General features: G+C 42.7%; 1 protein-coding gene and 1 pseudogene across 2 annotated transcripts in view; one reads left to right on the top strand and one right to left on the bottom strand.

The window, feature by feature from the left end:
- Positions 1 to 23,035, bottom strand: part of OXCT1 (3-oxoacid CoA-transferase 1) — a 136,201-nt gene that overhangs the window by 40,958 nt on the left and 72,208 nt on the right. For both annotated transcript variants that reach the window (XM_036279337.1, XM_036279338.1), the window contains 2 exons: positions 20,580 to 20,652; positions 19,891 to 19,966 (listed from right to left, as the gene is read on the bottom strand). In XM_036279337.1, coding sequence (XP_036135230.1) covers positions 19,891 to 19,966; positions 20,580 to 20,652 — 149 coding nt within the window. The remainder of the gene's footprint in view (positions 1 to 19,890; positions 19,967 to 20,579; positions 20,653 to 23,035) is intronic.
- LOC118641784 lies at positions 7,692 to 8,002 on the top strand (annotated as a pseudogene).

Genomic DNA, 23,035 nt, shown 5'->3' with positions numbered 1-23,035 from the left:
AGAGGTCCTGGTTTGATTCCCAGTCAGGCCAGATGCCCGGGGTTGTGGGCTTGATTCCCAGTAGGGGGCGTGCAGGAGGCAAACGATCTATGTTTCTCTCTCACATCCATGTTTCTCTCTCTCTCTAAAAAAAATCAATAAAAACATATTTTTAAAAAAGCTTTTGCACAGTGAAATAAACAATCAACACAATGAAAAAGCAGCCTAAGGAAAAGGGGGAATAAATCTGCAAGCCAAGCATCAAATAGGGGTTTACTATCCAAAACATACAAAGAACTCCTACAATAACAAAAAGATCAAATAACCCAACTAGAAAATGGGCAAAGGACTTGAGTAGATATTTCTCCAAAGAAAACATACACATGGACAACAGATATATAAACAGATTCTGATCTTCACTACCATAAGGATATGCAATTCAAAACCACAATGAGATCATCTCCTCACACCTATTAGGATAGCTACTATCAAAAAACAAAAGGTAACAAGTATGACAAGGATGTGAATAAACCGGACCCTTTGTTGGTGGGAATGTGAAACGGTGCATCTGCTATGGAAAACAGTATGAAAGTTCCTTTAAAAATTAAAAATAGAATGACCATACGAACCAGCAATCCCACTCTTAGGCATACATAAATCCCAAAGAACTGAAATCAGGATCTCAAAAAGGTATTAACACTTTCATGTTCATTACAGTACTATTCACAATAGGCAAGATATATAAACAACCTAAATGTCCACTGACAGATAAATGAATAAATAAAATTTGGTATATACATATAATAGAATATTTTTCAGCCTTTTAAAAAAAAATCCTGCCACTGAAACAACATGAATGAACCCAGAGCACATTCTGTTAAGTGAAAGAAGTCATCACAGAAAAACGAACAGCATATAATCTCACTATATGAGGTGATCCAAACAGTCACACTCACAGCAGCAGAGGAGAGCTGTGGGGGCCGGGGCCGGGCAGTGGGGACGGACAGCTGTGGGGGCCGGGGCCGGGCAGTGGGGACGGACAGCTGCGGGGGCCGGGGCTGGGCAGTGGGGATGGACAGCTGTGGGGGCCGGGGCCGGGCACTGGGGATGGACAGCTGTGGGGGCCGGGGCCGGGCAGTGGGGATGGACAGCTGCGGGGGCCGGGGCCGGGCAGTGGGGATGGACAGCTGTGGGGGCCGGGGCCGGGCAGTGGGGACGGACAGCTGTGGGGGCCGGGGCCGGGCAGTGGGGACGGACAGCTGCGGGGGCCGGGGCCGGGCAGTGGGGACGGACAGCTGTGGGGGCCGGGGCCGGGCAGTGGGGATGGACAGCTGCGGGGGCCGGGGCCGGGCAGTGGGGACGGACAGCTGCGGGGGCCGGGGCCGGGCAGTGGGGACGGACAGCTGTGGGGGCCGGGGCCGGGCAGTGGGGATGGACAGCTGTGGGGGCCGGGGCCGGGCAGTGGGGACGGACAGCTGTGGGTGCCGGGGCCGGGCAGTGGGGATGGACAGCTGTGGGGGCCTGGGCCGGGCAGTGGGGATGGACAGCTGTGGGGGCCGGGGCCGGGCACTGGGGATGGACAGCTGTGGGGGCCGGGGCCGGGCAGTGGGGATGGACACCTGTGGGGGCCGGGGCCGGGCAGTGGGGATGGACACCTGTGGGGGCCGGGGCCGGGGCCGGGCAGTGGGGACGGACAGCTGTGGGTGCCGGGGCCGGGCAGTGAGGATGGACAGCTGTGGGGGCCGGGGCCGGGCAGTGGGGATGGACAGCTGTGGGGGCCGGGGCCGGGCAGTGGGGATGGACAGCTGCTGTTCAATGGTATGAAGTTTCAGTTACGCGACATGAATAGCTACAGAGGTCCGCTCTACAGCGTAGTGCCTGCGGTTACTACTCCTGTATTGTGCACTAACAGATTTGCTGACAGGGCAGACAGTTCTCATGTCAAGTGTTCTTACTACACTAAAATGAATAAACAAACAAACAAACAAACAAATAAATAAAATTAAACCCTCTGCCCCCACAAACAGTAATGTATCAATGTGTGTTTCTCAGTTTTAACAAAGGTACCACAGTAATCCAAGATGGTAACAAGGAGGGAAGTTCGGGGAGGGACACATGAAAACTGTATACAATCTCTGAAAGTCTTCCGTAAATCTAGAATTATTTTAAAATACAAAGTTTTTGTGTGTGTTTTAATTCAGTACATGGTGTATTTGTGTAGGTTTTATTTCTTCGTCAAAACAAAAAACAGAACAGATCGGTTTTGAGTTCCCTCTGTGAGGGCCTCTCCTAATACCGCTTTTAGACTGTGGCTGATGGGCTTTGCAAAATCTGACTCTCCGAAAACAAGTCCATTAATGACAGTTAAATGAACCTGCAAAATCATATGTTCAAAGTAAATGTGTTTTCAGTTATGATCTGTTTTCTTATAGTAAGTGAACATTACTCCTTTGCAGAACCCAACATTTACCAATACAGAGTACATTAGCGTAACGGAAAAGTCACAAGTTAGTTCTTGGATAAAGAATAGGTAAGATAGCCCTGGCTGATTAGAGCGTTGGCCTGCGGACCAGAGAGTCCCAGGTTCGGTTCTGCTAAGGGCATGTACCTTGGATGCAGTTTGTGTGGGTGGCAACCACTCAATGTGTCTCTCTCACATTGAAGTTTCTCTCTCTCTCTTCCTCTCTCCCTACTGCTCTTTCTGAAGATAAATGCAAAAATGTCCTCGGGTGAGGATAAAAAAAAAAAAAAAAAAAATAGGTAAGATAAATCTGAGAACTATAAGTGCTGGTTTTTGTTTTATTTTTAACAATAAATAAACTTTACCATCCAAAGCATTCTTATTTTCATAAGCCTGTCCTGAAACTAGAAAGCTTAGATTTCTGATAGAGTGCTTTGAAAAAAAAATCAAACATGGTAATGAGAACCTCTTAAAACATTGTTCTACAACCATATTATCATAAGTGTGAAAAGACTAGGGATAGACTGGACCTTCGTTCTATGACATATTACATACCATTTCTATGTTTTACTATTGTTATTTTCTCTTACAGTTTTCTGTCCATATTACACATCTTTTAATAAACAACTTTATGAAGAAAATTTCTCATTACCCAAACAGTGCTTGCAGAGAGTAAGTAGATATAATGAGCTTCCCTTTGCAAAAAAGTGAAAAAACAACAAGGAAAAGTTAAATAAATGACCTGAAATTATAAAACAAGTCAGAAAAAGAACTGGATGAAGTTGCTCCCTAGTATCCAGAAAGAGGTAACTGAATCCCCATAGAAGACGTTTCCTATTTTAAAGTGTCCATTATTTTGAACTTATTGCCCCATTTTTCTTTATTATTGTTCTTAATCTGCCGGGTGGTGTTAATTTCGTTGGGAGGCAGTCGCGTACAGATGTCTTCCGGAGCTCCAGTCTAGACAACTTCTAACAATGCAGTCAGATCCTTTAGGACTAAAATTATAAAATTTTCCAAATGTGCTTGTAAACAAATCATGCATCTTTCACCAACCTGAAAGCCACGATGCAAGAACATTACATTTCCTAAAAACTATATGATTATGAGCAGAAGTTACATTCAGGATAGAAATATGTTAGCTGACATAAGGCGTCTAAGTGCTGGAGCAGTACATTAATTGTTCATGAATTTCCGGCAGTTAGAAAAATATATTTTTTAAGGAAGCTATTTTTATATTATTTGTAGATTAGGTTTTCAGGGTCTGATTATTTAGATAATATGCTTATTTGTCTTCATTCTAATATACATTTTTGGCCCTTTATTATTTTATTATTATTTTTTTAATCCTCACCCGAGGACATTTTTTCATTTATCTTCAGATAGAGTGAATGGGGGAGAGAAAGGAACATCGATGTGAGAGAGACACATCGACTGGTTGCCTCCTGCACGAACCCGACCAGGGCCAGGGATCAAACCGCAACCAAGGTATGTGCCCTTGACTAGAATTGAACCTGCAACTCTTTGGTCTGTGGGCTGACATTCTAACCACTGAGCCAAACCGGCCAGGGCAGCCCTTTATTATTTAATAATAAGTACATGATCTCTACCAGAAGGTGGTAGTTCCAAAAATAAGAGATAATACCCAAATCATAGTAACAACTGCCCAATCAGAAATTCCCTTATCCGGTACTATAAATGTTTTATGCAACGGCTATAATCCAGAAATATGCAAAACAGATAACGAGTGGCTAAAACATGTCAAATCTCTTGTACTTGAATTAAAGCTTATGAGCCTCCCTCAACGGGATCTGTATCAGACTTTCACGCAAAAACCTATTTACTGTTTTTATTCACAACTGTAACATGGTGAGTTGTCTGACTTTCCATCCAACATTATATTTATAAATTAGCACTTAGCTAAGTTTGGATAATCTCTCTCTAAAATCGGTCAATAAAAAAATCTTTGAAAAGTCTCTCTAAAATAAAGGAGTAAAGTAAGAAGTGAAGATTTCATCAACTGGAAATGACAAAGTCAGTTTCACAACATCGAGTCTTGGAGATTCATTAGCCTCTCACCGCAGGGTCACACTGTCTTAAGCGCTTTGCCTTCATTCCCTGCTAAGTCACACCAGCAGCACCATTCTTTATGAGATTACTAATAGTGGATTTCTCGGAGACCTCATCTATCATTTTGAATGTTTCCTCCCCTCCTTTTAAGTGGGTTGTTTAATGAGAAGGGACTGCTATCGTCCTGCAAACACATCACTAGCCAAAGGGTTAGTTACAGAAAACATCAAACGCAGCCAGAGCTCATTCTCTCTGCAAAGGGAGAGAACAGAAGGGATGATGGGTAAGGAAGGGAAGAGAAAATAGAGAGATTGACTGATGGATTTATTACAAAAAATAAAAACAAAACAATGACCAAATGCCCATTCTATGCGAAGAAGTTTGTTCTAACCCCTGTGGAGACGGAGAGAATGTGCTGGGAGCCATGTGACACCACAGCGCAGAATCAATCAGGGTCTAGATCACCTTCCTTCCATTTCTGGTTTGGATATATCTGAGTTCCGGGGAATCAAGTTCGTAGAGCTAAGCAGCTGTTCACAAACACATCATATTCTGGTTATTATTTAACACAGGGGTGGGGAACATCTGGCCCATGGGCCTTAATCAATACCAGCTAACATCACATGCCTACCAAAGAGAGGCAGTTCCAACTGTCACATTTAGGGGTGAAGTTAATTGAATGTTTGACCAAATATAGCAGGCTAATTTTTAAGCTGATAATTCTGTAGTAGCCCGCAAATGATGTTATAAATATCCAAATGCCCTTGGCAGAAAAAAAGGTTCCCCACCACTGATTTAAAAGGAAAGAAATAAAGGGAAGACGAGATAATACAGGCATGCCATCTATACAGCTTTGCCAGGAAGCTGTAGCTAACAGCTTCCAGGTCTACTCCCCGCAGATCACTGGGGGAAGGGTCTGGGTGACCTGGGAAGATGCTTGGCAGTCACACCTGGGAACAAGTCAGTGGCCAGAATGGGCATGGCCACTGCAAGGGTGCAAAATCTGAATGTTTAAACTTCCAAACAAAGAAAGTTCCCTCCTTTGCCTCTGGGTTCACCTGTTCTCTTGGGACTCTGGTTGCAGTGGGGAATGTTCCCCTACATTTGCCCATATGGACTCCACACAATGGACTGATGTGGACTGAATCTAGCCTAATATCTGATGCTCTGCCAGACCCTGCTCCACCATGGAACGGACACCCTGGACACTGGCCCTGTTTCTAGCTCGACTGAAACCCCAGCTGCATGTCTTCCAGGGCTGGGTTAAGGGAACTGGGACTTTGGAATCCAAGGAATATAACTCCAGGCAAATCAAACCTTTCACCACATCTCATTCTCTCTGGGGACCCCCGGAAATGCTCATTCCAGTGATGCCCCAAGAACCCGACCCCCACTAGTGTCAGAGAAATTAGACCCACTGATTTCCCTGGTAACAATATGAAGCACAGCAAGGAGAAAAATATTTCTTTCCTCCAGAGCAAAAACAGACTCCGACAGCTATCAAAGGACAAAAATCTCTTTAAGATCACTGAGAGTTGAGATGTTGCAAAAAGAAAGGCCTATTTCAAATTCTCATATCCCTTTGCTACCAAAGAATGACATTTGTGGGTACCGAGGCTGAGAGAGCTGACTTGCTAATGAATTTGCTATTGTTTCTTTCTGAGCTCAATTTTAATCTTTTTTTTTTTAACTTCTTTTTAGCATTTCCCTTTGCAATGATTCCCACATTTCTACAGTTACATTTCGCTGTTTTCCTTTTAAGATGTATTGAAAGCTAATTATGTAAAAATTCTAGTAAAGGATCTGAACTCTTCCAAAGAACTCTTCTATTGGTAGATTAAAAAAATTAAATGGTTACAATACTTCATACACAAGATTATGTTAATTATCTCTGATTAGGCAGTGGAGACTTTAGAATTTGAGAGCTTAAAAAAATTATAAAACGGTCCTAGCCGGTTTGGCTCAGCGGTTAGAGCATAGGCCTACAGTCCAGAGAGAACTGGGTTCGGTTCCCACTAAGAACACATGCCTCGGTTGCAGTTTGTCCCCAGCCCTGGTTGGGTCGTGCGGGTGGCAGCCACTCGATGTGTCCCTTTCACGTCAATGTTTCTCTCTTTCTCTTCCTCTCTCTCCCTCCCACTCTATCTGAACAAAAAATGAGAAAATGTCCTCAGGTGAGGATAAAAAAAAAAATTGTACAATAGCCCTGGCTGGTTTGGCTCAGCAGTTAGAGTGTCAGCTCTTGGGTTCGATTCCCAGTCAAAGGGCACGTACCCGGGTTGCAGGTTCGATTCTGGCCTGGTCGGGGTCATGGGGGAGGCAGCCAATCTATGTGTCTTTCTCACACCAATAGTTTAAAAAATAAAATAAAAATGATAAAATGCAGAAGAACATGCACATGGTCACCCGGAGCCACCCCCACCCCCATCTTCATTAGCATCATGTAGATAGCATGTGTCCTTCCAATTGCAAAAGGCTTTCTCCACACAAGGAAACAAGAATTCATTTATCAAGTTGACAGAAATGCGGTAAAGATATTTATTTTGCAGGTAGTTTTGCTTCCATCATGAAAGCAAATTACTTAGCCCCCAAAGGAACCTTGTGACAGAATGCAAAGTGCATAGAGCAAAAGAGAATGTGATCAAATTCCCCTTTATAACTAGTACATAAGTGAACTTGACTAGTTGGCCCTCTTGGCCTGGGTCTCTTCATCTATAATCATGGGGATGGTTTATATTGAAGTCACAGTGTTCTATAAGGATTAAGTGACAATAAATATACAAGTAAATAGCACAGGACAAGGCCAGTAGCATATGCTTAATAGCTGCTAGTTCCCTCTTTGTAAAAATATTCGATTTATTATTTAGCTGTAGCTTTTAAACCTTAATCGTCGCTTTTAATCGTCAACAGAATCCTCCAAGTAAGAGACATTTTCCTTATAAAATTAACATATCAAATATGCTAGTTTATAAATATTATTTTAGTCTGAAAAATATTGGATGTAAATAATAAAACTAAGGATTAGTTTTCGATGTAGTGATTTCCAGCTACTCATAAATAAAATTGTTTTGGGATGACCAAATAGAGTATCCAAGGGAAGAGTAACAAACAGGAGTGCGCGGGACGTCCGCCTTGCGGGCGGGAGTCTCGGTGTCACACGCGACTAAAGAGTGGTCTAGCAATGGGTGACATTGAGAAGGGCGAGAAGATGTTTGCTCAGTGTGCCAGGTGCCATACTGTGGAAAAGGGGGCAAGCACAAGACTGGACCAAATCTCCGTGGTCTGCGTGGGTAAAGACAGGTCACCCCTGGATTTTCTTACAGGGAGGCCGACAGGAACAAAGGCATCACCTGGGGAGAGGCTGCACTGACGGCGTACTTGCAGAATCCCAAGAAGTACACCCCTGGCAGAGAAATAACCTTCAGCGGCATTAAGGAGGGTGCAGAGAGGGCAGACTTGATAGCTTATCTCAAAACAGCTATGAATGAGTAGTAGTTGGCCACTGCCTTATTTATTAAAAGTGTCTCGTGACTTCCTATGCGTACCATATTTAAATTGACCTCACACACCAGAATTCACATCATGAATGGCTGATAGAACCTTTCTTTGGGGCAGTCCTGGCTTAAATAGGGTCGGCTGTGGTTGAATGGAGACGGTCAGCTTTCCTACTTTGATGGTAGCTTTGGTTCGGCGAGTGCTTCACTGTTTTCCTTTCTAAAAGTATGCTCGGACTTGACCCCAAGGGTCAGCTTTTCACAGAGATGGCGAGTGGCATCTCGAAACCTGTGAGGAGATCGGTTTTACATTTAGACCTGCATAACTGGTTGTATCAATATGTTTAAGCAACGAGGAAATTCCTTGACTGTATCTTAGACCAGCAAGCCCTGCTGGGGTTCCGCTGGTGTCCACTACCCTGCTGAAAGGAAGCGCTGGGTCAGCTGGCCGTGCCCGTTTTTTCTTTTGGGCCCTAACTATGCCAGTTTAACTTAAATCCCCTGTATCTACACTGTTTTACTAAACGAAAGGCGTTTTAGTGTGGTTTATGTATAACACCAAATAAAGAATAGTTAACACTTCTCATATTTTATAGATGGTCTATAAGGTCAGATGCTTTTACAATTCAGCGTGACAAGATGTAGTAGCGAACTTGGTGAATTCTCTAAGTCAGACAACTGCAGAATCACTATATAGGTGTGTTATTGGCGATGGTGCTTTAGCCAGCTCACTAGAAGGATCAAGTAGAGAAGAATAAATCATCAACCTAAAATTGTAAATTATGTGATCATAAGGCTTAAGATCATTAAAAACAAAATCACAGAAAAAAGAGTAATAAACGGCGTGTGTTTCTAATAACAACCCTAAATTCATAAATTTCACTCAGCTGCCCTTTTTTAAAATGTAGTCCTGTGTGTTAAGTGGCTATTAAAGAAGGCCCATCCCCTGCTCTCGGAAATCTGTGCGCGTTCAGGGAGCCTGCAGCTGGCCCAGGCAGGGAAGGTCCATCCTCCGGCCCGTGCAGCTGTTCCTCCCCAGGAGAAGGAGCGGGCTTGGCTGGGTTCCTCCACGGCCCCTTCGTCTAAAGCAGCAGGGAAACAGAACAGGCTGCGGGGGGCGCTGATGTTCAGGGGCCACAGACAGAGGCGCTCCTGCATGCACGGAGGCCGAGCCGCACGGGGGCTCCCAAGGGAGAAATGTAGCAGAAACAGCAGGCCCCAAGCCAACGTGGCAGCAACCAGACGTCAGATTGGAAATTTTTCATCTTGATTTTGACTGATGTTCAAATACCAGCATGCTCTGAAGCAGAATTTGGGGGGTGTCAAAAACAAGTTCCAAGAGTCTTGGAGCCTTGGCAAGGTCAAGGAGTACCCAGTATGAGCCACAGCAGAGAACTGTATGAAGGACTCTGGAGGAAAACGTGCTGTGATCTCATCCTCCTCACTCAGCGGACAACTCCCGGAGCCTGAACGACATCTCCAGGACATCCTGCCTCAGGAGCAGAGGCCGGTGTAGCTGGCGCATGGCTTGCCTGTCTCCTACCTGGCGTGACTGCTGTGAGGAAGTTACACGCTACCATTGACAATGGGACAAGAAATGTGTGAGTGTGCCCCAGCCGTGGACTATGTGGGAGCGGGCCAGACTAAAGATGCTTTCACATTTTCTCAACAGGATGCCCCGGAAGGAAGACAGGGCCTCATGAGTGAGAATCTATGTATGGAGTGGACCGCAGGAAAACCAGGGGCTGATGGGAAGCATCCAGCCACTGACCATCAGGGCAGATACAGCACAAGGGGCCTAGAAGGGGTCTCCAAAGACACCCTCCCCACCCCCACCTCACCCCCCACACAGAAAGGAATCGGCTTTAAATGTCTGAAAGGACCGGGAAGCTTGGAGCCAGCTTATATCATGACCAGCCACCTGCCACGGAAGAACTTTCCCGCCCTATCTGCTCACCTTTCCACTCTCCTGAATTTTGTGAGTTGGGGGAGGCAGTGAGTGAAGAGAAAATGTGAAAGCACTCCGCACCACCTCCCACTAATGGGGGTGCCCTGCCGACCACAGCTGGGGAGCATGTCCACTCCTTTGCACTGACCCTTTCATTCCTGCATCGAGGCTGAGTTTGTGAATTAAAGTGACCCAGTGACCGTTATGATCTAGGAATGAGCTGAAACGCCACGCAGAGGGGAAGCTTCCCTGACTGCATAACGTTAAAGGCTCCACTTGAGATAAAAATAGCTGTGCTTTGATTTCATTCCACATGTAGAGCTTGTTCCACGTGCTGGATACGGAAAACACAATCACACACATGCTTGTTACAGCTGGTCTCTCAAGACACATCCGTGAACACGAGAAAAGTCACCACCAATGCTGACTCTTCACGTGACCACGTGACCAGAGATAGCATCACTGGGACGGCATTTGATAAGAGATGATAACAATGAGAGCCCCCAGATGGTTTCCAAAACAAAAGAGAAGAGGATTAACTGCCCCTCCAGAAGAACAAGGCACCGCCTGCTCTTTAAACAGTTCCAGATGGTAGGTTTTCAAGAAACAGCAGAATAGAATCAGTAAATCTTCACTTATCATTATCGGTTTTGCAATTTTAAGCAAAATAACATATAATGAAACCAGTTTTGCCAGAGGCTAATTGATATAAACATAAGTTAAGTTCCTAAAGCATCTCATCAACATTATAACAAAACAACATTATTCAAGGACCTGCTCTAATATAACAGAATAGAAGCTGATACCAGTGTCAGTAATAGAATGGAAACTGTGTGTGACTTAAGATAATCTTTCTGGACAGTAATTCAATATGTATCAAAAAACTCTACAGAATTGACCAAGACATTTTACTTGTAGAAATTTATACACTATAAAAAATCATCCAAGAAATGTATAATGACATATGTTCAAAAATATTATTAACGGTATCAAACAGCAAATCGGACAAAACCTAAGAAAAAGTCACTCTCAGAGCCTCTACGACAGGCACGCAGGACCACGATCTCAGGGAAGGAAGCCAGTGCCGTGGGCCTACCGCTGCCCCAGCCTACTTCCTCCTGGGGGTCTGCAGGCTGCAGTGCAAGTAGGGAACCCGGGTGGACCCCAACAGGCTTACTGGGTTCAGCAAGACCAGAGCAAAAGGTCAGAAAGGAGGCTGCTACAGGGCAAGGGGGGGTGGGGGGAGGTGACCACTCAGAAGATTTGCAAAGGGTTCACCTCAAGTCTCTGGCACAGTACTGATGTGTGAATATATGAGAATAGATTATTCAAGGCCTGAAAAGACCCAGTATGAAGTATTAGGCAAAAAACATCCAGAACTCAATGGACACGAACAACATCAACAATATGGTGATGGCTAGAGGGGAGGGGTAGAAGAGGGTAAAGGAGGGATAAATGGTGATAGAAGGAGACTGGACTTGGGTGGTAAACACACAATATAATATACAGATAATGTATTATAGAACTCTACACCTGAAACCTATATAATTTTATTAACCCGTGCCACCCCATTAAATTCAATTAAAGCCCTGGCCAGTTTGGCTCAGCGGTTAGAGTGTCGGCCTGCGGTCCGGAGAGACCCGGGTTCGGTTCCCGCTAAGGGCACGTACCTTGGTTGTAGTTTGTCCCAGGCCCTGGTTGGGTCGTGCAGGTGGCAACCACTCGATATGTCCCTTTCACATCAATGTTTCTCTCTCTCTCTCTTCCTCCCACACTATCTGAAAAAAATACCCTCGGGTGAGGATTAAAAAAAAGAATAATTTACACAGATTCAGTGGTAGAGTACATAAAGCCAAGAAGCAAAACATCGATTTGGAATATAAGGAAGAAAAAACACCCAATCAGAACAGCAAAAAGAAAAAAGAATCCAAAAAAATGAGGATAGTGTAAGGAGCCTCTGGGACAACTTCAAGCGTGCCAACATTCGCATCTTGGTGGTGCCAGAAGGAGAAGAGAAAGAACAAGAAATCAAAAACCTATATGAAACAATAATGGCAGAAAACTTCCCTAACTTGGTGAAGGAAACAGACATACACATCCAGGAAGCACAGAGAGTCCCAAACAACATGAACCCCAAGAGGCCCACACCAAGACACATCATCATCAAAATACAAAAGGTTCAAGACAGAGAGAGAATCTTAAAAGCAGCAAGAGAAAAGCAGTTAGTTACCTACAAGGGAGTTCCCATAAGACTGTCAACTCAGCTGATTTCTCAAAAGAAACTTTGCAAGCTAGAAGGGAGTGGCAAGAAATATTCAGAGTGATGAAAAGCAAGAACCTACAACCAACATTACTCTATCCTGCAAAGCTGTCATTTAGAATCGATGACCATATAAAGAGTTTCCCAGACTAGAAAAAGCTAAAGGAGTTCATCAGCACCAAATCATTATTATATGAAATGTTGAAGGGACTTTTTGAAGAAAAAGATAAAAAATATGAACAAACAAAATGGCAATGAATACATATTTATCGACAATGGAATCTACAAACAAAATGAACAAGCAGAACAGAAACTTTCTCATAGATACAGAGAACATTTTGTTGGTTGCCAGATGGGAGGGGGTTGGGGGAATGGGTGAAAAAGGTGAAGGGATTAAGAAGTACAAATTGGCTGCTAGACTGACAAACCTCAAAGGGAAGGGAGGGTCAGGGTGAGAAGAAATAACCAAAGAACTTATATGTATATATGCATAACCAATGGACACAGACAACCGGTGGGGAAAGGCAGAAGGGGGGCGGGAGTGGGGAGGAGGTTGTCAATAGGGGAAAAATGAGGAACATCTGCAGTACATTCAACAATGAAGATAAGTTAAAAAATAACTAACTAAATAAAAACAAAAAAAAGTAGAGAAACAATCAAAGAAAAAAAACCTGGACAACTGGTGAGAAAAAAATCATATGCTGATAGAATTAAACCCAACCATATTGATAATTACATTAAATGTAAATGGTCTAAGCCTGCAATTAAAGGTCAGAGATTACAACCCCGACCCTCCCTTCCCTTTGAGGTATGTCAGTCTAGCATTATTAATTAAAATATAATAATTAAAAAAACTCACTTTAATATAAACATGCAGATAGGCCATAGGTAGAATAATAGAAAAAGACATACCATGCTGAATAACCATATTAATATCAGACAGTATACTCCGAGTAAGAAATAGTCACGGTTCTCTCAATGGAATCTCCCACACCTTTGCCAACCCTCTTCCCCCGGGAACATCTTCCTTGCCTCTCTCTCTTTCTCCTAAGCTCAAGGGTCCTCCTTTTTCCTCTGTAACTTGTTTCCTGAGACCAGTTTTTCTATGGTTCACTTCTTCTACCTCTGACTTTCTAAATAAACTTTCTCTTAAAAAAAAAAGAAAGAAAGAAAGAAGAAAGAAAAAAATATTACCAGATAAAGACAGAAACAATAAAAAAGAGGTCAAATTGTTAAGAAAACATAATAATCTTAAATGTGTACTAATGCAACTAGTAACAGAGCTCAAAAATATATGAAGCAAAAAGTGATACAACTGAAAGGAAAAATAGACAAAATGCACAATTACTGCTGGAAATTACAACAGTCCTCTCTCAAAAACTGATAGCACAAAGTAGACTTGAACAACACTATCTACCCCCTTGACCAGGTTTAGTTATGGAACACTCTACCCAACAAGAGCAGAATGCCCATTCTTTTCCAGTACAGACGGAACGGTCACTAAGATAGGCTATATCCTGATCCGTAAATAAATCTCAAATTTAAAAGAATGAAAATCATATAAAGTACATCCTCTGACCTCAAGAGAATTAAACTAAAAATTAACACAGAGTTTTGTGGAAAATCACCAAATATTTGGAAATTAAATGATGTACTTCTAAATAACAAATAGGTCATAAAAAACTCATAAGGGAAAATTAGAAAATTTTTGGAGGAGAATGAAAATGAAAACACAACATGTAAAAATGTGTGGGATGCCACTAATACGTGCTTACAGAGAAATCTGTAGCATTACAAGCTTATATTTGAAAATAAGAAAGGTTTCAAATCAATGATCTATGGCAGAAGTTGGCAAACTTTTCTGTAAAGAGTTAAATGGTAAATATTTTAGGTTTTGCACATCATACAGTCTCTGTTGCAATTACTCAACTTTGCTGTTGTAGCACAAAAAATAGCTATGGGTAATATGTAAATGTGGCTGTTTTCCAATAAAACTGTATTAAACAAAAACAGGCAGTGGGCCCAGCTGGTGTGGCTCAGTGGTTGAGTATCAACCCATGCACCAAGAGGTGGCCGGTTTGATTCCCAGGCAGGGCACATGCCCAGGTTGTGGGCCAAATCCCCAGTGGCGGCCAATCAATGTTCTCTCATCGATGTTTCTGTCTCTCTCTCCCTCTCCCTTCCTCTTTTTCTAAAGTCAATAAAGAAAAAATATTAAAAAAACATAAAACAGGCAGTGGGCTAGATTCGGCACATGGCCATATTTGCTGACCCCTGTTAGCTATTAGCTTCATAAATGTAAAGAATTTCATGTTTTGTTAAATGCTTCATCTTCAAAAAGCTAGAACAGTGCATGGCCTTTAATATATGCCTAATAAACATTTGTTGAATGAACGAACTAATTTAATCCACAGAACAAGCATATGAGTTAAATATTATCATTTGACAAATGAGTATACTAAGATGAAATAATTGGCCACACCACCAATAAGCAACAGAACCAGCATATAAACACAGGTCTAATTCCAAAGCTCTGTGCACTTTCTCCTGCATTATACTGATACAGTAAAACCATCACTGAATAATTTATACAAGCATTATATCATCAAATACATATTTTCTACCTGTCCTTTTCCTTACCCATGGTTTGTCGTTTCCTGAGAATCAGTACCAAATGAACAGGCACCAATAATGTTAAAACTATATACATCTGTATGTTTATATCTTTTTTATCAATCCCATAATCTTTATGTTTCTGTGTCTGTACCTGTGGACTTAATATTTAGGCTACAGTTAATGCAACAAAACCATTAGATTGAATCTTGGACACAAATCTTCTCAATTGTACAAGTAAGAAGAAGAGAAGGTCAGCTTCTTTTTCTAAAACAGACATCATATCTAAAAGACCATATCAATTTTGTGCACTCATACACATACATGAGTATGACATCAATGTGTATTCTTTCAAAATGCACAAAGAAATTTAAAAATGTAAAGAAAAAACAAATACCAGAACATCCTATTCTCCTTTGCCTTAAGAATCCCTCATTTCAGTTCTCCCTACATGGAGAGAGGGGCTCTTGGCTGCTGCTTGGTGCATAGACAGCAGCCCTGTCCTGTGGGCTGCAGCTGCATTCTTTCAATAAGCAGCTCCCAAAGCTGATCATACACATCTGCTTCCCTTTACAAGTCAATAATCCATGGCAGCTGTTTTTCAAAAATAGGCATCAGGAAAGCCAGAGCAGTTCTGAATGTAGATTCTATGATTGCACATCTTTCTACATTTTCCTAACTTGCCTGGGTTTTACCATCAACACGATAATCAGGGAACTCAAAGGAGCCAAGTGCTGTTTTGTTAAATTTTCTCTCTTCAGATGCTCAGGGCAGAATTTTCAAAGATCTGTGTCCATGGGACCAATGCTGCATACTAAGCAGCTAGTAAAGAATAAGACAGAGTATCTCCACCATTTGCCTGCCTTAAAACGTAACGCATCTGGCATCGTAATGATTAATGGGGATGCCACCGATGCAGAAAGGCTTGGGCTTTGCAGCCACCGAAAGATTATTAAACTCAGTAAGAAGATAAAAGTAAATGAAAAATGATATAATAAGCTGAACTTTGCAGCGTCTTGATGGCCAGATCTTGCAATAAAAATATATCTAAATTTTATAAATCTCTAGGACAAATAGACTGCTCATTGCAACTATGTAAGGAGGTGAAACTGTACCTTTATCCATAGCCAATTAAAAGCAGAAAATCCGTCCTCAAGGAGTTTAATTGTGGGCACTTGAACATGCACTTAGGATAAGTAGGCTGTACTAGTTACTGTAAATATCATCTTGTTAAATCAATGTATTTTAAGGCAAATATTCCCTCTTTATTGTTAAGCAACAGAGCATTGACAAAGATGAAAATAATAGCTGTTCTTTATGGAATGCTTTTAAGTGTTCACTTTTCCTTTTTTTCTTACTTAATCCTAACAAAAACATATACACTCCAGATTGTATTACTTATAAGGGGTAGAGCTGATATTCAAATCAGATTTTACAAACTAAGGGTCATGGTCTTGGATTCTTATATCTTGCATCCAAAAATACACAGTCACCACATATAAAGAGACCAAGAAATAATTACCAGCTACTAAAAGAACAGAGGAAATGCTCGTCAGAAACGACAATACAGGGAGCATTTAAGATCTTGCTTCTCGGCATGCCATCAGTGTGGCTCAAATAAACGCATAAAAGTTATCAAAGAAAAGAGAAATGACACTATCAGCTTCCGTTACCAAAAGAGGGGGCCCAGACACAAGGATACTTTTTATGCTTAATTTTTCTCAATGTTCCTTCAGAACTCCAGAGTTCCTGACTGCCACCACAGTAGGTCTAGTTCTTTGGAAACTCATTAGTGCAAGACTGTATTAAGAAAAGTATAGAGGAATAAACACTGATGTTTTAATCATTCGCAGGAATCTCACAGGATCTATAAAATTATGATACACATAATAAAATCTTTTCTACACGTGACAACTATAAAATATGTACTGTTATACCCTGGCCGGTTTGGCTCAGCGGTTAGAGTGTCGGCCTGCGGTCCAGAGAGACCTGGGTTCGGTTCCTGCTAAGGGAACGTACCTCAGTTGCGGTTTGTCCCCGGGTTCGGTTCCTGCTAAGGGCACGTACCTTGGTTGCAGTTTGTCCCTGGCCCTGGTTGGTCGTGTGGGTGGCAGCCACTTGATGTGTCCCTTTTGCGTCAATGTTTCTCTCCCTCTCTCTCTCCCTCCCACTCTATCTGAACAAAAAATGGAAAATGTCCTCGGGTGAGGATAAAAAAACAAACCAAAACAAAACAAAAAAACAAAACACGTACTGTTACTATGAGAGCTCCCAGCCTCACTGTCTGCTAAACCACAATAAAAACAAATCGTACACTAACTTTTTGAAGATGCCCAAGTTCCCTGAAGGCAAAATGTATTAGATATGTTTCTGCCCCATACCCAGGACCACTGTGTGAACTGATTTCAAAATTAATTAACTGTTCAACAAAATAGACAGGTTTAAAACTCTATTGCTTCTGTTCACAGTAACAATGCTATTATTCCCTCCTCTGCCAGGGGTCCCCAACACTTCCTCTAAATTTATCAAATAACAACAACCCACTTATTAAGCATGTGCTATGTTCAAACTTTGATATGTATTTTGTATGCATTTTTTCACTGATTCCTTTATACATTCTTATAAAGTAGGTACTACTGTATCATTCCCATTTTATAGATGAGTAAACACAGGCAACTGCTTCAGGTCACACAGCTAGCAAGTGACAAAAAAAAGGGTTTTAACGCAGGTCGGTCTGTCTCACTAACAGGCTCTTGCTCTTAACTACTAAGCAACGATAGACAAGAACCAGCCGGGACCCCTGAAATTATCTAGCCTCAAACCCTGCTTTATAGATGAGGATTCCACCCAAAGAGCTTCAGTGACGTGTTCAAGGTCACACCTTGATCACTGGTAGAGTCAGGGCTAAAACCCAGGGGTTAATTTCAAATGCTCCTCCTCTAAAATTTGAAAATAGAAATACATTCTGATTTCCTAAGCAAACAAGTGTTTCCCTAAATACTTGTCAATCGTCACTGTATGATGCTCAAGAGGCCCTCCCTGATTCTTTGAAGCCTCTAAAAGCCTCTTATGACCACAGCTATAGAAAGACAAACATTTTAAAACTAAAATAGCAATATAATCAATAATTTGCTAAGGGTTCCTACTATTGATGGGGCAATCACATTTCCCCTTACATTGTAAATATGGATTATGATCATTCTTGAATACACTGGTTCTCAAACCTAATTACACATTATAATTATTAAAATCTAAGAGATTTCCAAAAAATCTGTGAAATCATAGAACACAAGCGTCAGTTACTAAACCAAATTCTTTTTAGCTGGTGCTACAGAGAAACACACAAGAATCCTTAAACGCACACATTAGAAGAGTAACCTGAGGTACCAGCCAAAATAAGCTCCTAATCATGGACCTGTATTCACCACGGTTTCCATACACATATCAGAAAGCAACAACCGGAATAGAATGAACCACACTCCTAAATCAACTCATTACTGTCCCTTCTCCAAAGCTAATTCTAGTAGGTTTCTTCCCTCATTTAGGTCATTGGTAAATGAAAACCGTTCGCATTTTACAAGCATGTCTGAACATCACAGGCTTTGTTTTCCATAATAGATGACAATATGATTGATTACTTATGGGGTCAGGTGACCGATCAAGAAAGGATTTTCATCACTCACTGCGAATAATAAAAGGATTAACATAAAATTTATAAATTTGTCCACTGTTCTTTCTAGTTATAAAAACTTACTTATGATAAACATTTGTATTTCTTACTTTTATCAGATATATAATTATACCATTTTTCAAAATCTTCCCTACCTCTGTTTCTTCATGGAAAATTCCGCTTTGGTCCCGATTGTGCCTATTTTTAGTCCCAACTACATAAAACAAACTGGCGAAGCTGAATATTTCTCAGTGTTTGCTTAATTAAAATTTGATTCAAATAAGAAAACACATTAGCCCTGGCCGGTTTGGCTCAGCGGTTAGAGCGTCGGCCTGCGGTCCGGAGAGACCCGGGTTCGGTTCCCGCTAAGGGTGCGTACTTCGTTTGCAGTTTGTCCCCAGCCCTGGTTGGTCGTGCGGGTGGCAGCCACTCGATGTGTCCCTTCACGTCGATGTTTCTCTCTCTCTCTCCCTTCTTCTCTCTCCCTCCCACCCTATCTGTACAAAAAATGGAAAAATATCCTCGGGTGAGGATAAAAAAATAAAAAATAAATAAAAAAAGAAAACACATTAGAATATTTCTTTATTTTGAAAATAACTATAATGTACTCTCATAGCAACGTGACAAGATTTTTCTTTTTTTTTTAATACGAGGCTTTTATTGTATCTTTAAAATATCGCAAGTAAGTATGAAAATGATTCGGCATCTTGGTGTTTGGACAACTTAGATCTTATTCATCAGCCTGCTGAACTGTTCCTTTTTCAGAAACACATATACCATCCCCAAATTTTCTGATATCCTTGTTTTTAACTGGCGTGGCTTGTTGAATCAAAGCAGCTGCATTTGATACAAGTTCAATGTCATTTCCTTCAAGAATCAACTCATCTTCCTGGGCTTGAGATACTGAACAAGCAACACCTGACCTCATCCGAACTCTGCGGATGTATTTTTCGCCCAAGAACTTTCTGATTTCAACGAGAACCATTCTCCTGAACGACGACGCTGGTGGGGAAGTGAGCGGACACAGACCTCATCTTGTAACGGAGCCCAGGGGACGCCCTTGGTCATGCTCTGCACAGGGCTGCAGACAGTGCGAACGGCGGCCAGTTCCTTTCCCACCACCTGTCAACCCGGAGCCTCTTCTTTGTCTTTCCGAGGAGACAGAGTTCTACACTGATGTGACTGAAGTCCCTCCGCAGGTGCCTCTGGGGCCCTTCACAATAACTGTGCGGCCCTTCAGGGGGATGTCGACATTGTCCGGGATGTCCACAGTCTGATTGCTGAGAATGGTCTTCATCCTCGCAATAGATGCGGCAAAGAGCGATTTTTCTTAATGTTTCAAAAATAAGTATTCGAACTCAAGCATAATTCAAAAGAAAAAAAACGTCTACTTACAGGTATCATCCAGTTGGCCAGGTCACCATATTTGGAAACCTGCATTGCTCCCAGCATGGTCAGGTTGACGTGTCCTCTGCAGAAAACCAGAAAGGAGGGGTTGAAAGGCAAACCGTATCAGCTTTATGGCCCCTTTGCTTGCACTTGCCAGCAATTAGAATAAACAGTTCTGTATTCTCCAAAGTACATTGGCTTTCTCCTACCCAACACCTGATTTCCAGATATATCAGCTCAAGCTGATGCGGAGAAATAACCATTAAGAGTTCTTTTTGAAAAGTATAGCTTAGATTGCTTCCAAAAAACAAATTAAAACAGGTGTACACAGTGAGTTTGTTTCCTTCAGTGAGGGAGAATTGGCTTGATTTGAAGGCAAGCCCTAGCTAGAAAATGAACACAAAGTTTACAGGAAATGTTAGGATCCTCAGAAAGAACTTTTTTAAAAATGTCAACTTCACGATAGTTGGCACACAGATGTAAATTCCATTTGGGGGCTCTTTTAATAACAGCAGGCTGGCTGTTCCAATTCCCGACGTTCTATGGGAATAATGTCACATCTTGGTGCCGCCAAACAAGCCCAAGACAGTTTCCTGGCTGGGAAGGTGTCTGTGCTCAGAGCCGTGCTGACACACTCAGCTGATGACTCAGCCCGCTCCGCATGGCCAACCGTGCGCGGCTCCCTTATTACATACCCTCTAATCATCGCAAATGACTCATCGCTGGAGAAGTAAGAGGCTCCTGGAAGAACAGTAACTGTTTCCTTGCCTAGACACACACACACATGAAGAAAAGAAAGAAAAGGCTATTAGACCTCTAAGAGGACTGTGGTGGAGAGAGGGGTCTATTCCTCTTCTATTTCCTAAGGAACTAAGGCTCCCTCTACCAAAATGTCGTGGCCACTGGGGGAGTGGGGGACAAAGTGGGAACTGCCCACCCCATGGAGAGGAGCATTTTGTCACACTGTTCAGATTTGCCCTTGCATGGTGATAATAAAAAGCAGACCAACTTGTAATTTCATTATTGTTTTGAAATTCTCTACAGACAATGCAACCCCATGCCTCTACCCTTCCTGGCCTCGCACCTGGCCCCTCCCCCCACCAGCTGGCCCTAACTTTTAGGAGGAGGAGAGGCGGTCCTGGGATGCCCCTGCCACAGTCCAATGCCACTGTGGTCACTGGGGCAACGAGACGGAGGAAGAACCATGAAGAAATGCAGTTCTGAAGGGAACACCCCAGGAGATGCTCCTCAGATGTTTTTAAAAACCAATGACCTAGAAAGAGAGGACCCACCTAACTCCTTAGCATCGTTAGGACTGAATCTCCTCTTTCAATTTCAATCTATCGACTGAATCTCCTCTTTCAATTTCAATCTATCTGTCCTCTCGCTCCCTCTCCCTCTCATCTTTCCTCTCTCGCCCCCGTTTCTAGTAAAACTCTAGGACTTTGATGAAACTGGGGTATAACCTCCTAATGCTGGCCAACGCGGTTAATGTTAGCTCAAGAGGAACTCTCTCAAAACTTACACCTCGTAATAAAAGTTCAAAACTGGGCAAGATCGTCAAGGTCATCCAGTCCCCACACTACTAACGCCACTGCCTGACTCCTGTCTAAATTCCCGTCTCCTTGTGATCTATTTCCTGTCTGTTCAGGAGTTTCAGGTGCCCGGGAGAAGCTTCTGGTCTCAGCCAGATAGTATTCACAGGCCACTTTGCCAAAGGTGTCAACTGTACGAGAACAGCCCATGCATTACCCCAGTGTAACGGGACAGACACAAAGAAAGGGAAAGAAAGTTGTGATTCCAAGAACAGAAGAGAGAAAGACACCTGGACACAACGGGACCAGAGAGAAACCATGCCCAGCTGTGCAGCACAGCTGTACTCAGCTCCTTGAGCTGTGCCCGACAGCTGCCTACGTCTGTCTCCATCTGAGCTGGAATGTGGAGCAAGAGTGTGACTATTTATACCACTAAAAGAGTCATCCCCCAAAGGACTGTGATTGCAAACAATGGAAACTTCTTCACATCATTCAAAGTACCATAAAGCTGAAAAGCTTTAGAAAATACTTTCTGGTGTGATTAGTAGGAGCTTTTAGACAGCACATCCGAGGTGCAGGATGAAAGGAGACGATGCGTGAGGTCCTTAGACTAGTGCCTGGCTAAGAAAGGACTCCGCAAACATTCGCTTTTGTTATTCCTCGCCCCAAACGATGCTGTCGCCTGTCAAGGAATAAACGCCACAGGACCAAGCAACTGACTTTTATAGTGGGTTAGGGCACCTGTGGACTCCAGGCTTTAGAACAGGCGTAACACAGCTGAGCCTTGAACCGACACAAATTCCATTCCTCACCAGTCCTGCGAGGTGGAGGCAAGAAGGAATATTCTGTAGGACCACTGGACAGAGAAACATAAAAGTCTCAGTCCCTTTGTTCTCTGCGTGTTAAGGCACAATGACTTCCAAATGGCAATGTCCTCGGGCTGACTGTGCACAGAAGGTGTTATTCACCACTGTACGGACACTGAGGTCGACTCGGACCTTCAGCGGCCCGTGGGATTTACGGAGCAGTCTTCTCTAAGAGCCAGAAAGGACTCTCACGAAGAGCGCCGCCAGGCCGCTGCTGATACCTTCCGCCCTCTTACGTGCGTTCTTCAGAAGCAAAGTTAATTTTCAGCATTTTAAACCTCCAATATCTAAACAAAAACAGATATCCTAAAGTTGAATCCATGCTTTTTAAATACACTGTCCGAGCGGGATCAAGAAATAACTGTAACTAATGATCCAATCAATATCATAAAGAAAAAGGACCTCCTTATTTGGCTATTGATTCTGTCTCCTCCAACCTTTCCATGTATAAAAGTCTAGTCCAGTGGTTCTCAGCCTTCCTAACGCCGTGACCCTTCAATACAGTTCCTCATGTGGTGGTGACCCCCAACCATAAAATCATTTTCGTTGCTACTTCATAACTGTAATTTTGCTACTGTTATGAATCGCCATCGGAAATATGTGTTTTCTGATGGTCTTAGACGACCCCTGTGAAAGGGTCGTTCGACCCCCAAAGGGGTCGCGACCCACAGGTTGAGAACCGCTGGTCTAGATCCCTTCATGATATTTGGGAACAGAGTTTCTCAAGTTCATGAGCTACATGACCTGCTG

The sequence above is a fragment of the Molossus molossus genome, unplaced genomic scaffold (genome assembly GCF_014108415.1).
Source record: "Molossus molossus isolate mMolMol1 unplaced genomic scaffold, mMolMol1.p scaffold_m16_p_3, whole genome shotgun sequence".
Lineage (NCBI taxonomy): Eukaryota > Metazoa > Chordata > Mammalia > Chiroptera > Molossidae > Molossus > Molossus molossus.
Note: the sequence above shows the minus strand (reverse complement) of the source record. Positions and strands in the feature narration are given on the sequence as shown.